This window comes from Magnusiomyces paraingens, assembly GCF_902498895.1.
Source record: "Magnusiomyces paraingens strain CBS 517.90 genome assembly, contig: contig3, whole genome shotgun sequence".
Classification (NCBI taxonomy): domain Eukaryota; kingdom Fungi; phylum Ascomycota; class Dipodascomycetes; order Dipodascales; family Dipodascaceae; genus Magnusiomyces; species Magnusiomyces paraingens.
The window spans coordinates 4,268,181-4,285,030 of record NW_022474069.1 but is presented as its reverse complement, the minus strand read 5'-3'; the positions used below and the strand labels follow the sequence as shown (position 1 = coordinate 4,285,030).

The following is a 16,850-nucleotide window of genomic DNA, read 5'->3' as shown; positions in this document are numbered from 1 at the left end:
GTATTTCTTAATGTCTTCCGCCAGAGATACGGCCCGCAATCACCTGCAGGCTATTTAGACTGTACGGAAGAGTCGGCATTCCTGTAACCAGGGTAGCCTATGGTTTTTCAGTCTAGGTGTATACTCCCGTACACATCCTCAGGAAAAGGGGGTATTCTGGGAATCGAACCCAGTATCTTCCGCTTTTGAGCGAACGTGTTATCCTTTACACCATCTAGCCCTTTCCCTTATTGAGAGTGCAAAAATATTTTGTAAATTGTAAATTCTAAAGAAAATCACGACAAAACAAACTATAAAATTTTGTTTGTAAGAAATCCGATATAGTGTAATGGTTATCACCTCACGCTCTCACCGTGGAAATCGGGGTTCGATTCCCCGTGTCGGAGTAACTTTTTTTATTATTTTAAAATTTTTTTGAAATAAAGGTGTGGCAAATCTAAGTTTTTTTTTTTTTTTCATTTTCCAATTTTAATATTGATATTTATGTTTATTTAAAATTTTTTTTTTTCATTTTTTCTAGGCTTAATCTTACAAAAGATTGTTTTTTTTATTTTTTAATTTTTTTTTTTTTTTGTTTGGCAAGAGTGTAAGTTATATAGTAAAAGAATACTTAAAGAGATTTTTTTAAATTTCAAGTGGTTAATGCTTGATCAAACAAATATTTTCATTTAGAGGCCTATTTTTTTATTTTTAAAAAACTAGGAAACCCTCCTTAAGGAACATAAAATCTTATTTCCAAGCACACGTGGCTAGAAATGAGGTGGGCACCAAAAGACGATAAGGTTAAAAAAAAAAAGGTGTTTAAAAGATGGTTTTGATTGGAATTGTTGTAGATGATGATAATGATTTTTTTTTCTTTCTTTTTTTTTTTCTCAATATATATCTTATTTTACACTGTGTTATTCCGATATTAGTGATAGTTGAAAACTATCTGAGATACTGTTGCTAAGTTCCAGAATCAAAACAAATCCTTATTAAGCGGTCTTTATGTTTTATTTTTGTTTATTTTTTTTTAAAAAAAAGCCAATGTTATTTATACCTAAGACCGTTATGACTAGTTAATTAATAAAAAAAAATCTTCTAGAAGCAAAATGATAACTACCTCAGTTAAACCTCAGTTAAAGTCAGGTTTCCCCTTAAAAAAAAATATGAAAAAACTTGATTGCTACTACTACTACCACTGATTACAATCAATCCAAAGCTGGGGAGTTTATTTATTTATTTATTTTTTTTTTGCAATTTTTGTGTGTCGTCACGGGACGGTCCGTGGCTGAGATCCGAAAGAAAGAAAGACAAAAAAAATAACCCAAAAGGCTGTGTTGATGATGATGATGATGATGATGATGTTGTTGTTGTTGTCACATGAGAGTAAAGCAGCAGTGGCAACATCAGAATCAAAAAGCAGCAGTGGCAGTACTAGCAGAAAGAAGCAGTCAACAAAGACCGGATATCCGAAGTCGGTTTCTATCGGGTTTCCCACCGGACCTCCGCATGATTGTAAATTATCAAAATAAGAAAATCATACTTTAAACGATGACGATTTGCTTAGAAAAAATATTAAAAAAAAAAAAATTTATTTTATTTTTTATTTCAACGGCCAACTTCAATTAATTGAAGTTAAATAACAATATTGTTTAAACAATTTGATAAAAATATATTAATATATTCAATCAATTATAAACATAAAAATAAAAAATATATATAAAAAAAAAACCAGCAAAATGGAAGTTTGCTCTTTTTTTTTTATTTATTATTAAATCTGACGTAGGATTTTGTATATATATTAACAAAAATTAAAAAAAAAAAAAAAACACGAGCAATCTGGGTCTTTTCTTAATTATTATTATTATTATTCAAAAAAAAAAGGCCCTTTAAATTTTAATATTTTTTTTTTTTTTTTTTTTTTAAAAATTTAAAAATTTAAATTTTTAATCAATGACAGCGCCTTTTCTTTTTCTTTTTATATATATTTTTTATAAAAGGGATGTTGTAACAAAACTTTTGCTCTAAAAATGCTTAGTCATAAATACCGAAAGGAGTTTATTTTTATTTTTTATTTTTATTATTTCAGCTGAGTCATCATTTTGGTTAATTTTTTTTTTTTTTTTTTTTTTTTTAAAAATTAAAAGGAAGCCATAATGACATTTCATTTAACAACCCAAATCACCGAAGGTTTCCGAAAAGTTACATTTTATGTGGTAAAAAGTTTTTTTTTTTTTTTTATAAAAAGACCAAAAAAAGACTTGGTTTTTATTTTTTTATTTGTTTTATTTGTTTTATTTATTTTTATATTATTTCCATTTTAACAAACCCAACGTTCATTCATTTCATCTATTCAACTATTCTAAATTAAAATATTCTCCCTCTAGTTTATATATTATATTATAGTACATATATATATATAACTCACTTAATACCCAATATCTATATAATGAACACCGCATTTCTAAACCCAAACGCCGCTGTTCCGTCAGCATCCCATAACTGCTTCTCTATTGTGGCTCCAAGCTCAACCGTCACTCCAATCACTCCTCCATCAGAAACTACCCCATCCTCCATCATGGCCACTGCACAGACAGTGCTCAGAGCACAGGCGCAGGCGCTTGAGCACATCGCTGGTCTCTACACTGCTGATTCTCACACCCAGTCTCAATTTTTCCTCAGTCTTCAGTACCTTCACAATGCAATCCTCTCAAATGGCAAAATCGTCATAACCGGAATGGGAAAAAGTTTTAAAATTGCTGAAAAACTCGTCGCTACACTAAACTCATTAGGCATCCATGCTGCCCCTCTACATCCTTCTGACGCTCTTCACGGTGACCTAGGTGTCATCAAAGCCACTGATGCAATCATCATGATTACTGCTTCAGGAAATACCCCAGAACTCCTTGCTCTTGTCCCACACATTCCTGCAGGTATCCCGGTTCTTTGTCTTACAAATACTCCAAACTCACCATTAGCTGCTGCTCATGCTTCAGCTACTCTCTCAGCTCATATCCCAACTCATTTATCTGAAAAGGCAGTCTATGGTCTTCCCGCTCCTACAACCTCTACCACAGCATGTCTTGCTGTTGGTGACGCAGTATGCATAACATTGGCAGAAATGCTTGAAGCAGATGTGCGTCAGCGTAGTCGCAGCTTCGCGCGGTGGCATCCAGGTGGTGCCATTGGTAAGGACTTCAAGAAGGAGGGTGGTCGCAAGTCTGATTCTAAAGATGACAATGGCAATAATGATGAGGATGACGATTTGGCTCAAGAACGCAGATTGCATTCAATACAACGCAAAATCGTTCCATGGCGAAATGTTGCACAGATTGAAACAGCACAGGATCTTTCTGAAGTCCAATTTCTGCGATCATGTGCAGGTAAACCATGGGCCATTGTCGACTCGCGGTATTTGGTTGCAACAAGTCCTGTTGTTGATGCACTTGAGGGCGAAATTTCGGTAGTAGAAGCTCTTACCAAGGATCCTAATGTTCCTCGACAGGACCTGTTTTTAGTTCACAAACACAAGGAAACCCAGCTGGATACTTTTGACATTGATGAATATGAACTTGCTTTGATTTTGGACGCAGAAGGAAAATACTGTGGTATATACGACGGGCGCACTTAGCAGGATTAAAAAATGAAAAAAAAAACGGAATTTGTTGTATATAGGGGTTTGGTTCTTTTTTTCAAAAATTTTTTTTTTTCTGAAAATGTTTTTGCTTTTCTTTGCACACTAAAAATTTCTTTATTTTTATTTTTTTTTCATTTTTCATTTTTTTTTTTTAAAAATTGGAACAATTGGTTTTTTTTAAACTTGAGAATGATGAATTTAATAGACTTTATTGCGTAATAGCATTAATAAAATCACAATTAAGGTAAAAAAATCATTTAAGTATTTCTATTTTGTTTAGTTTTTTTTTTTTTTTTAATTCAATGTGACAAGTAAGTTACTACTTTCAAAATTGTCATAATCAACTACTAGTTATAACTATACTTAGTATAATGTAGTATATAAAAAAAAGGGTAACCCTTTTTTTTTATATATATATATAACACTGAAAAGTCGTCTGCTCCGGATATATTAGTGGATCCTCTATGCCCTAAAGTTCAACTGTACAATATGCGCGTGCACTATTAAAATTAAATCATCGTGATAGAAATATTTCTCTTTTTGTAGAAAATTTCGTAAATAAGCCAATCATATCCTTAAATTTAATGTTTCTGTTCCAAATAAGTGCGTTAAGACGGATATGTGCGGCTCAAATCTTCTTTTTTTAAGAGGTATACTTGCATACTCTAAAGACAGGTCTGTAGTTAATTAAGACATTTTCATGATTTTAGCGCGATTTCTTAGGAAACACAATAGAAAATGGGCCGGATGGATTTTCAGCATGACTTTCAAAATTGTCATCATCAACTATACTACCCTTTTTTTTTTTATTTAATAATCTAACTTTCGGTGACTTGCTGTCTTATGGATGTACCTTTTCAGTACGAGAATTTTTTTTTTTGTTCAATATGTCCGTCTCGGATATTTCGGAACTTGGGTCTTGATACCGGCTTACAAGGACCAGGGACATCTAATCTGTCGGTCTTAAACCTACCCGATCTATCCCCCCACTTGATCTATCTATGTATCTCCATTGACGCCCGAATATTTCTTAATCCCTTTTCCACCACCCTACAGATGCAGCCTGCAATCAGATGCAGCCCGCAATCACAACAAACGGAAGAGTCGGCTTCTCCAGTTTGTCCGGATTGACTAGGAGGGGTATGCTGTTCTGTAAACTCCCTTTTAGGGAAAGGATTTCTTCAGGAAATCAAAAACTGTATAATTTATGGTAAAACAAATTTAATTTTTCCAAAACACTAACCAGACTTTTTACATAAATCACCAAAGTTGAATGAAAGGTTTATACATGTCACATTAGTGTTATTTATATAGCAATATTGGCACTATGGCCGAGTGGTTAAGGCGACTGACTCGAATGAATTTCGAGATTATCAGTTGGGATTTCCCGCGCAGGTTCAAATCCTGCTGGTGTCGGTTTATTTTTAGGCATTATTTTTTTAATTTTTTTTTTTTTTTTTTTTTTTTGAATGGGATTGGTTATTTGCTCAGTTTCTATACGATGTTAACAGGATTGTTTATTATTTTGAATCTCGTTTAAACAATAATAAAATTATTATTATTATTTTGCTGTTTTATTTGAAGTTTTAATATATATATATATTTTTTTAATCTAAACAGATATGAACAGCGAAGGTTCAGAAGAACTAAAAAAAGATCTTCCAGGGATTTTAACATTTTAAGATTTTAATTTCTTTTTTCTTTTTTCTGTTGCCAAACCACCATATTTCCAGCCCCCTCTCTCCCCCCCCCCCCCCCTCTTTTTAAAAAAGAAACGAAAATACGGAACACAATGCACCAAGGTTATCAAATAAATATAAGACGAAGAACGTAATGAAAATGACATCAATCAAGGGGAAAATAGTTTAAGAATTGAACTTTTAGGCGTTTCTCTGACATCATAAGTTGCATCAATGTGTAATTGAAAGAAAGAAAGAGAAAGAAAAAAAAAAAAAAAAAAAACCAAAAAGAGGCATTTTTTTATGATTTTTTGGGGACGGTAGGAGAGGTTTATTTATCTTTTAAAGTAAACACATACATATAGATACTTACTTTTTGCACTGTTTCAAATGATAGTATTATTATAGTATAAACCTTAGTGGTACTTAGTAAAAGTATCACGAAAATAAAAAAAAAATAAAATTTTTTTTTTTTTTGAACCGATGAAACGGAGTAAAGTGATATCGGAGAAATGAAGAAAGAAACTAAAAAAAAATAAAGTATCAAAAGGGCTGTGGAGATATATCATAATTAGGATTGCAAGGAAAAATAAAAATTTTTTTTTTTAAATTTTTTTTAAAAAGATATTCAAGATTAAATAATGGTCAAATATAATTATTAAAAACAAACAAACAAACAAGAAAAAGAAATAAATTCCTTGACTTGTCTATAATTGGAATCTCTTCAGTCACCCGTTAATAATCAAGTTCCTAGTTTTCAAACATTAGACTTTGTAATTGTGATTATTCAAAAAAAAAAAGAAAGAAAGAAAAAAAGGAATGTTGAAGAAAGGCTTAGCAAAGAGATATTGAAGATGAAAAATAAATAGATGAATGATCAATTTTTTTTCTTTAGTAGCCCTATTCAGACAATCTTCATCATCATAACTACGCAGTAATGACTAAAATAAGAAAGAAATAAAGAAAAATAAAGATTAGGAATCAACTTTATTTTGACAAACTTTTTGATTACGAACCATAAAATAAAATAAAATAAAAACAAAAAATTGATATACAAAATTCTACAGAGTCATTTATTTTTTTTTTTCTTTTTTAAGTGATTGAACTTGGGTTGTAGCTGAACCAATCCAAGTACCTGGTCAAAAATGTGTTAAAAACTCATGAAAGGAATGATCAATATATAAGTACAACAAACGTCAGGCATCAAATTTCAAAGAATAAAAAAAACAAACAAGAAAAAGTGTTGTTTGTTTATAACATAGCAAATAAACGGACAAACTAACCAAATAAAACACCGCAACCTATCCCCGTTTTTTTTTTGTTTACATGTTGCAAAAAAGCAAAAAAAAAAAAAAGCATCAAAAGCTTGATTAGTCAAGCTGATTAACAAACGTCAGATAAACCTGCTATTCATATATTCTTAAATAGAGAGTTATTAATTCTTATTAATAGACAAAAAAAAAAAACTCCTGACAGATATTAAAAAAAATAATGATGATACTACCGTAACAAAGTGTTATTGGTTGACCTTAACCTGTTAAGAATAAGAAAAATAAAATAAAAAATAAAACATTTTGGCCCTAAATTTGAAATGACATGGATTTAAAACGGTTGTTCCAAGTTTGGTTAAAATACCGATAATGAGAAAAAAAAAAGTATTGGTATCGGTTGAAGGTGTATGCGGCTAATGGTACAAAGCCTATATATAACCCACAAAATATAAACTACTAAAAAAAAAACAAAGAAAATGAATTTGGCACAGATAGCTTTCCAAATTACTTTTATTTTTCTTCTTATAAATATTTAAAGGACAGCTAGCTTTTTGCCAAGTTTTTTTTTTTTTTTTTTTTTTCAACTATTTCATATAACTTCATAGTTCTTGGTTATTGTTTACGATATCTTAAAAAGTTCAAGTTCAAACAACAACAAGTGTAAAAAGTTTAATTTTACCAATTTTTTTTTATTTTTTTATTTCATTACAAAACACTGTAATCTTCATAAAAAAGCAACACCTTCCCCTGATATCCATTTTCTCATCTTTACTTGATAGTATAATTATAATATCCCAAGAATATAGAAAATTTATGAATACCTATTGCTCAGTTTTCAACTTTAAAGTTGAAATAATAATTTTTTTTTTTTTTTTTACAATAAGAAAAATACTTATTATTATAATAATATTTCAATTTTGAAATTACTAAATACCTTTATTTCTCTTACCATGATAACCCCATATTTATTTTAAAACAAACCTGCCGTTAAAAGATCACCACTTTCATTGTTATTCATCGGAATGAATTCGAGAACAAAAAAATAACAAATATTTTACATTAATAATATCTCATCTAAAATTGGTTTTTTAAGATTTGAATAAAAAAAATACCAAATACAAACAAACTATTAAACATTAAAGATTTTTCTTTAGTAGTCAATATTCTAACTTTTGATAACGAAAATATACTGCTAGAATAATTCAAAACACACAAGTTCGTGTTTCTTGTAAGAAGAAAAGTTACTAGAAAGAGTACTCGATGAAACAAAGACAGTAACCTCCCTAAAGAAAATTGTGGCACGTCGGCGCTCAAGGGTGATTTGACTGGAAGATAGGAAAATTTGGAAGGAAGAAAGACAAAATTCTTGATCTTTGAAGCAATCTATATTTCATTAGTTTCAAAATCCCAAAAGTGGATTGTAAGTGAAATTCTTCTGGCCTTAACACTAAATACCTAGTCAATATTAGCTTGTCTCTTCTCAAGAATCTTAGGAGTCGAAATTGCATTTCTATCCACATGATCTCAAAGAATAGATATCCTTAGAGTTATGTTGTTGCTCTTCTTATTTTTTGGCTCGCCTAATGATGGTATTAGAAGTGTCGAAAATTCTTCTTCTCATTGAGTTGTTTTGACGCGCCAAGTATGCACTTCTTAGGACACCCGTGCCTTAAACATGTTTTACTCTCATCGTATAAGCCAATCTTTTCATCATTATATAATTTACTAAATTAAACAGATTGAATAAACAGTGAGGATTAACGGGGAAGAAAGGGTCCATCCGAAGTTTAAGGAGTATCTGAATCACTTGCTCTATAAATCATTGGGTTGTAAGTATGTATATCAAAGCAAATTGAGAAAAGAATATGAGAAATAAGGTGGATCTAGAGTGTATTATTTGTAGAACGAGAAAAGGAAGCAGAATGAAAAGAAAAAAGGAAGATGCCAGAAAAAATAAGAAAAAAATTGAGAAATTAAAAATTTGTGACTGGTTGAAAAGTAATCTTAAAAATGTATCTGTAAAGACAAGGTAGTGAGTTTCGATTTTATGGCATTAAATAATAGTCGCCAGAAACAAAAAACAGTATAAATAAAGACGGAGCAGCGGTAGCGAAGCAAGAACAAAATTTTGATTGTGAAAGGCAGAACTGCATGACTCTTTGGAGAACCGACATGTTCATAACAACGCTGAGGACAGAGCTATGACTACAGGAAATTCAGATGGAGCTACAGCAGCGATGACGAAAAGAGCCTTTTTAGGAACTTTTGTAAAGGAAGCTAAGAGCTAGCATGGGAAAAGGGTTGGGACCTCGTAATGGCAGACAGAGGATAGTTAAAGTTTGGAATATGTGAAAATGTTTTTTTGTATAAAGTGACAAAAGTGCCAAAAAAAACCTTTTATTAGCAAAGTAACAAGAATGATCATGTTTTTGTAGACGAGAAGAAAAACAGGACCTCAAGACCCCGGGGTTTCCCCAAAAAGATTGCTTCAACTAGTAGTGTTCTCGATAAGCATCAAAGTCCTGTAAAACAGATGCATCTTTTCAGAGAAAGGGCAAAAGTAGTCTTGTAATTGCCGTCCATAAAACTTGTTTTCAAGAACTTTTGACGAAATGGGAACTTAAAGAGCAAAAACTGTTGGGTGTTTTCTGGTCTCGAGATCTCCATATTTCTTAACAGTAGAGAAAGCTGAATTTCAAAAGAAAATGGCAAGAATGGGTATGATACTGGGTGCTGGCTGATGAAGAAAAGAACCACCGAGATACAATCAAGGATAGGAGTCATACGATAGGTATGACTACTCAGATCTTTTTAAACAAATAGCAAATACCGGACACGATATATCGGATCGAAAACGTATATAAAAAAAAGAGAACTTGCAAAAAAGATCACAAAGCCGGGGGAAAGCTCGATAAGGTTGGTATCAAAAAACCAAGATGTCAAAGTCATATTGTTTCTGATACATTTTCCTTGAGGTATGATATGGTGAGAAAGATAGACATGTGTTTTCGGAGTAAGACGACTATTGTTCTAGTCTCCACGGCTAGAAGTGAGACGATGATTCGATTACCCCATCCAACTTAGTGGTGTGTTTCAAAATCGGGAAACGAGTTCCACAGGTCTTCTTGAGTCAGTTCCAATAGCGGAATAAATTCCCCAATACATAGAAAGCAGACTGAATATTTAGAGAGAAGTTGGATTGTAGATTCTTAGTATCGGAGCCATTTAATTATGGTACAAAATATAACAAAAGTATTACTTAGAAACAATCTTCAGGCAATAGTGTAAGGTTAAAAAAAATCATATTTAGGTTAAATAGAAAAGGTTTGAAGGTTTCAACACAGAGACTAGGATATTTCTCGCAGTTAATAATCAATGGAAGAGGTAATTTGTTTTCGATAAGGTAAAGAAGGTATTAAAAATATGGATTAAATGAGCTATTGACCAATATATCTAAAAGATAGATAGTTATTCTATATAGATACATATTATCAGTTTTCTCTTAAATTCTTATTTGTAATTGATCATCTTCAAGAGAAAAGAATTATTTTTAAGAAAACTTCAGCCACTTCATGATTTAGTTTGTATAAATTAGACAATAAAAACACTAGCTATCTCGAAACACACTTAGTTATTTATAAAAGGATGAATTTTTGTGATTTATTTCTGTGAACTTTAATGAAATGATGAAAAGAGAGAGAAGAACTTGTATATGCACTAGTTTAGATATTTTGATAAAGATAGGGAAAGCATTACTTGTACAACAATGTTTCCCCCTGGACTCCACACCTCACAAAAAAAAAAGTGGCAGGGAAATGCATTTTTCACCAGTGTTATATGCTTCCCAAAAGACAAGTTGATTACTTTAATGAATTTATTTTTATTGGAAGTGTTAAAACTTCGTAGCATTTTTAGCTCGTTTGTTGTTTGATATTGGACGTTTTAATAATGTTAATTTGTTTTAACATTAATAGGTTTGATATCACAGAATATTTTGGGGGTTTTTTTTCTTTTTTTTTTTTTTTTTTTGACTATTGTGACTAAGGTCATTAAAATAAAATAGAAATAGATTTGACAGTAAGATAATACATGAAGGTCTCAATTCATGAATGAAGATAAAGATAAGAATGGTTTTAAAATGATACCGTAATTATGAATATATTTTTAAAGCAGTTTATATCGTTAGAAATATTTTGTTGAGTACCAATTTGAAAAAAACCTTTGAAAAGGGTGTTGTATGGAGGAAGCCAAAATTATGGGAAGTATTTATGCCAACCTGAAGCCAAAAAACTTTTCAGATTCCAAAACTTTGGTTCAAAATATCTTACTTGTTTTCATAAAGTAATTAGTTTCTTAGTACCGGATCATTGGTCTTTCTGCTCGGCTCACAATAAAGTAAAATCATCTAAACGATACACATCACATTATTTTGTTTGAGGTTACCTAGAAACTGGATGATGTCCCTATGGTATGAGGCTAAGATTGGCTTATATTTAAATTTTAAGCTTATGCATTCAGTTTAAAGTATTTTTTTATTTATAAACTTTTATCAAGTACAACGTGAATCAAGCACATCCTGGGCCAAAAAAAAAAAAAAATGATATCTCTTTATCAGTGACATTCTCCTTATTATACGTAAGTATTTTAGTTTCTAACATCCACCCATTTGGTTTTGGGGGAAGGATCTACTTTCCCGAACAACTTAATTAAGGCTTCAGTTTGTTTATTACTATCAATGTTATTTCTGTCTTTAAAATGCGAGGTATCTATTGGCTGATAATTTGGAGCCAATTAAAAAACGTAGCACAGTAGGTACAAGTATGCTATATGCTATTCTATTTCTTTGCTGAGGTATTTTTTCAAGCTAGTTGTCGAAATTATTTTAAGGAGAAATAATTATAACTTTGTTTACGACTGAAGTTTTTTTTTTTTGTTAAGTTCAGGTTCAAGTAAGGGCATTAGAAGCTCAAACTTTAATTGAAAATGTCGCTAGACAAATAAAAAAAATGGTGTTATTTTAAAAAAGCAGTCGCATTCCAACATCGGTTTCATATCTAAAAAGGAATTTTTGTGGGCAGATGAAAAAAAATGAAATTAATAATATAATTGACATGATATCTTATTTGAAAAAAAAAATCGAGAAATAGAGATTTCATTAATCTATATCAAGACATTTGGTTGAACTTATAATATTTGAAAATACTATGAATTGAGAAGACTGGTTGATCATATCAATTGATTGATTTATAAAAGTGTATCTTTTAAATACACAAATTATTTCTAAAAATACACTAGATCTATTGAGGCTATTGAAATAGGTATATTGTAATTGTCACTCCAATGAAAACTTCAATCTAGTGGCGATATTATTGAAATTATGTAAGAACATGGTGGTTTGACCGAGTACCTAATTAGGCTTCCCAGATTTCTTATCTAGATAATAATTATCTAAATAAGAAATCTGGAGAACGTCAACAATTAAAGTTTGTAACAAAAGGTTGTAACAGTTTCATTTGAGGGGCCCATGTAAAAATTATTTCAACATAAAGTCAAATTTAACTTTAAAAGCAACTCTTTAAAGATCAAGGTTCTTAATTGATTGAATTTTTTATAAGTTTTTAAATAACCTTTTCACCTTATCATTTGCCAAAAACTAATTTTTGTCATAGTAACAAATCAATAGACTTGATATTATTTTTTCTTTATAAATTTAGTTTTCATATGAACATATTTTAGCTACTTGAAGGTGCTCATTAAGATTGATTTTTTTTTTTTTTTGATAAAAGAACATAGGCGACGTATGTACTTTGAAATGAAGTGGATTCATGGGGTGATGTAAGCCACCAATTTAATTAGCAGCTGAAATTCAGCTGCTAATTGAAAACAAAAAATGTAAATTTACATATTTTTGTTTTCAAACATCTTCTTTTTAATAAACTACTTTTTCTTTTTCTTTTACTTTTTCTTTTACTTTTATATTTTCATTTTCATTTTCATTTTCATTTTCATTTTCATTTTCATTTTCATTTTCATTTTCATTTTCATTTTCTTTAAATCTAACTATCGAATATTTGATGAAAAAAATCAAAATAGCTAAAACTACGCCATGATTGAAATTTATAGTCAAGTTTTACTGCAATTTTTGCTTACCATTATTAACGTTCTTTTCTGGATATTTTGTTATGTGCTCATCAACTTTCTTTCCATTTTTGACAATCCTGCTACCCAAATGGCAACTGTTCTTTGCTCAATCAGCTCTTTTTTAAGTACCATATATATGGAGATTAAAAGACGCCAATTGAGAAAAAAAGATGAAAGCTATTTGCTATCAGACTACCCAGCACCACCACCAGAAGAACCAAAACTACAAGAAGTAAAAATCACACAAAATGCATACAATCCTGGGGAAGAAGGAGGTCCAACAGTTTTATCAGGTCTCCCAAAAGGTAATAAGCTTCACGTGGGAGTCACTATGCTTTTTTTCGTTTTATTGGCTTTGGTACAGTACGGGCCTACCGCTCTTGTCTTGTTACTTTCTTATCTGGCATCCCCCGAGCCTGAAACATTGGTTTCGCTAATTAGTGAAGCATCAAAAAACTATACAAACTATCAACTTTTTCAAGGCGATAACAGAATTTCACCTAAAAACCTTTACTATGAACTGAATGTCAACTATACTTCTTCTGATTACACAGAGACATATGATCAAAGCCGTTTGACTCAAAGTTCGTCAGCCTTTTATAATCCATGGTTTTTGCGTGGTGCTGAAGTTTATAACTACACTTTTGATAATGGAACCAAGGTGACATGTGGACTTGAGAATAAGTGGGTTGATACAGTGATGCAAGCGGGCCCTGTTACTCATAGATTTTTCTCACCCATTGTTCCATTTATTCCCCGCCCTATTTGCCAAATTCTTAGTGAAGAAATGTACACTTCTAGTCCAACTGTGTCATTTATTACTCAACTAAACTATTCCAGCTCACAGCCAACTAACTTCACTAATACTTATTTAAATCCAGACTTTGTGGGGTATCCGGGTGAAAACTATACCTTGTTTATGACGGCACCAGATGAAAAGAAAATCTTTGCAACAACCATTATGTATGACAGTTCATCCTATGCCAGCTTCTCTGTGTCAACTTTAAAAAAGGATTCTTCGGAGGTTCAGCCTAGTTATTTTGAAGATTCAATTACATTGTACAACACAAGTTTTTCTGATCCAATTGTTTGGTCTATCCTTAACAATGATACTTCAAGTTACGCTTATTACCCTTATCAAACAATTCAAACTGGCTTGGAAGATTTTCTTGTTTCTGTGAATAACGAAACTGATAACAATCCATGCCTGGCATTTACTGTGATGAAAAACGATTCGTCTTCTAGTGAATGGTTTTCGTATAATACGGTTATTATGAGCTACCGGAACCCTGTAAAAAGTGTACTACTTACACAGCTCAAGTACCGAGTGCGAACGCTTGTTTATGACATTCAAACAGATTCACCAGACCCACAACCTGTTTTAGCGGTATATCGATATTCCAACAGCAGCATGAATATCCGAGTTCCAGGACGATTTTATTCAATTGTGTCAAATATTAAAATCAGTCCTTTTTTGTATGGACCTCTGCAGCGTGCGACCGGTTACACTATTGAAGGATACGACTCGACTTTTTACTCTTACTCAGGCCGTTTAAGATACAATGTTCAACCTATCATAATTACCATTTGTGCAGTTGCGGGTGCTTCAATTTTAGTATATTTCGTATCTAGAACTGTATTGAGAAAAATTCCCCAAGGAATCCCATCTTATTATTCACTTCTCCATGAGTACCATGAGGGGTTAGGCCATTCTACATTGCCATTATCATTTATCATTAAACCTGCATATGAAGGTATGGGATTTGAGGATACATTGCAAGCAAATCATATTGGCGTGCTAAGCAAGGACGCTTGTTTAAAGGGGCCCATTTCTGGAGTGAAATATTCATAAAGGGTTATTTTTTTTTTCACTATAATGCAAGCATATAGTATTAATGGTATAAAAATTAATTAATAGTTCATTTTAAACTTTTCTCTTATAAGGTATTATTTGGAATATTTATCTGATATAGCAAACTTTCAAGATTTCTAATTATATCTTTTAGACCATTGTTTCCATCATTTAATGACAAAAAATTATGGGTGGTTTTGTTGTGTTTGAGTTCAAGATTGTGATTTTTGTTCCAAAGTTTCTCCAAATAAGGCCATTAATTTCATCCAGATTATTTCACTGTTTTATTAATGACAAAGTTTTTCATTTAATTATTGTAAAGTATGGTATTATAAAAAGAAACCATTAAATCATTTTGGCAAAAAGTGAAAGGCTTTTCATTTTTTTTTCTTCATGTTCTATATCATTTATGAAAAAAAAGGTATTCTAATGTTAACTAATTCAGTATTTTGTCATTTCGTTTTAATTTTGTTTCTTTAAATGAAATCTGCTTGGTTTTCTTTTTAAATGATTAGCTCAATCTATAGTAAGAATTTTGGCGCATGAATGCACAAAAAAAAATAAAAGAAAGAAAGAAAGAAAGAAAAGGCACCTGGCATATTTAGATTCTATTGGCAAGTACAGGACACTCTTGTATTGAATTCGTTTAACAAACAGCAAGCATACATTGAGCTTTAAACATTTGGACTTAAGGGTAATAAATACAGAAAAATTAAGCAAGGGATGAATTGATTTGTCATTAAATTAAGGAACAACTAGAAGCATCATCCATGTGATTGAGAAATTCATTAACTACCCATGAAGCTTTTTGATTTTGATTTTGATTTTGATTTTGATTTTGATTTTGATTTTGATTTTGATTTTGATTTTGATTTTGATTTTCTTTTTTATATCTTTTATGCTTGTGAAGTTTGTAAAAAGAAAGCGCACCACCGTTCACATCCTTTTTTCCAATCTAGACTTTCTATTTAACAAAAATGCCATTTTATCCCTTATTTCTTAGATGAAACCAATAAAAAAAAAAAAAAAAAAGAAGAAGCCACGATAATATGCAAAAAATGCTTTAAAGAATGAAAAGTTAAGCATGCAAGCAAGTAAACCTTAGAAGATGATAAAATATTGAGACTTGTGAGTTGAGACTTTTATTAACCATAAACTATGACCTATTTTGTTAACTATTTCAAATTATTAATAATGGAAAAAAGAAGCAGTTTTAGGAGTATTATGATTATCACTGTATTACTAGCTCCCCTTTTTTTTTTGGGTAAAAGCCAAATAAAGAACATTTTATTTTTTCTTTTGTTCGGATGGATCTTTTAATGTGAATTTATAATATTAATTTATGTCAATAATTGCCAATATTGTTTTAAGAAAACAAAACAAAACACAACAGCAATAGCAACAGCAACAGCAACAAATGCTGAGATTTCTTTAATATTCGGATAAACTTGAATAAATATTAAATATATTATATTGAATATATTCAAACATTAAGCTATATATAAGCTTATATATAGCTTACATACTAAAGAATGCATTAAAGATGGAAAAAAAAATTGAGGCTAGCTCTATATATTAATTTTAAAGAGGAGGAGGATACCATTTGCAAATAAAAACAAAGAGGTATAAGAGAATATAAATTTCCAAAATAAAAACGAGCCAATAATTTGGAAAAAAAAAACGGTGGTTGCAAAAGTCATTACTGGTACAAAGTTTAAGAAATTCTTTGAGACGAAAGAGAAATATATTTGGGAGAAAAAAAAAAGGTTGCTATTGAAAGAAGCAAGAATCATACGTATACTGACCCTATAAGGAAAGACAAATACAAATATAGATAAATTCATTACAAATATTTTAAACGGCCGGTTTATTTCAGGCTGATTAAAAAATTGTTTTTTTTTTTTTTTATATTAGAAAAATGCTTATAATTGTACATATAAAAAGAGCGTATAAGTGTGAGATCGTGGAAGATCTATAACAAAGGCAAATTAGGAATTTAGTTTATTGCCGTGAATTTCTTATTTCTAGTCACTATTGGGGAAGTGTAGCATGGGATTAGTTTGATAATAGAAAAGAAGAAATTCCATAGGCAAGATCTTTTTTTTTTAATTTTTTTTTTTAAAGAATCTATATATATATTAAAAAAAGAATTGTAGTTCTGTATTTTATTTTCTTTTAGATCTTCATTTTTTTAAAAAAAAAAAAACAATTTAAAAAGGGCAACTCTGTTAGATTGAAAAAAATAGATTTTAACTAAACTAACATAAGTTTAAAGGAAAGTTGCAGAA

At 30.7% G+C, this 16,850-nt stretch overlaps 2 protein-coding genes across 2 annotated transcripts; both read left to right on the top strand.

Annotated features, from left to right (window-relative positions):
• Nucleotides 1-2,431: 2,431 nt before the first annotated feature.
• Nucleotides 2,432-3,613, top strand: SAPINGB_P004609 (uncharacterized protein; the record flags this gene model as incomplete). The annotated part of the gene is made up of 1 exon (XM_031999324.1): nucleotides 2,432-3,613. One exon carries the CDS (start codon nucleotides 2,432-2,434, stop codon nucleotides 3,611-3,613), a length of 1,182 nt encoding a protein of 393 aa, XP_031855215.1.
• Nucleotides 3,614-12,958: 9,345 nt separating this feature from the next.
• Nucleotides 12,959-14,562, top strand: SAPINGB_P004608 (uncharacterized protein; the record flags this gene model as incomplete). The annotated part of the gene is made up of 2 exons (XM_031999323.1): nucleotides 12,959-13,015; nucleotides 13,075-14,562. The coding sequence occupies 2 exons, from the start codon at nucleotides 12,959-12,961 to the stop codon at nucleotides 14,560-14,562; spliced, it is 1,545 nt and encodes a 514-aa protein (XP_031855214.1).
• Nucleotides 14,563-16,850: the final 2,288 nt, after the last annotated feature.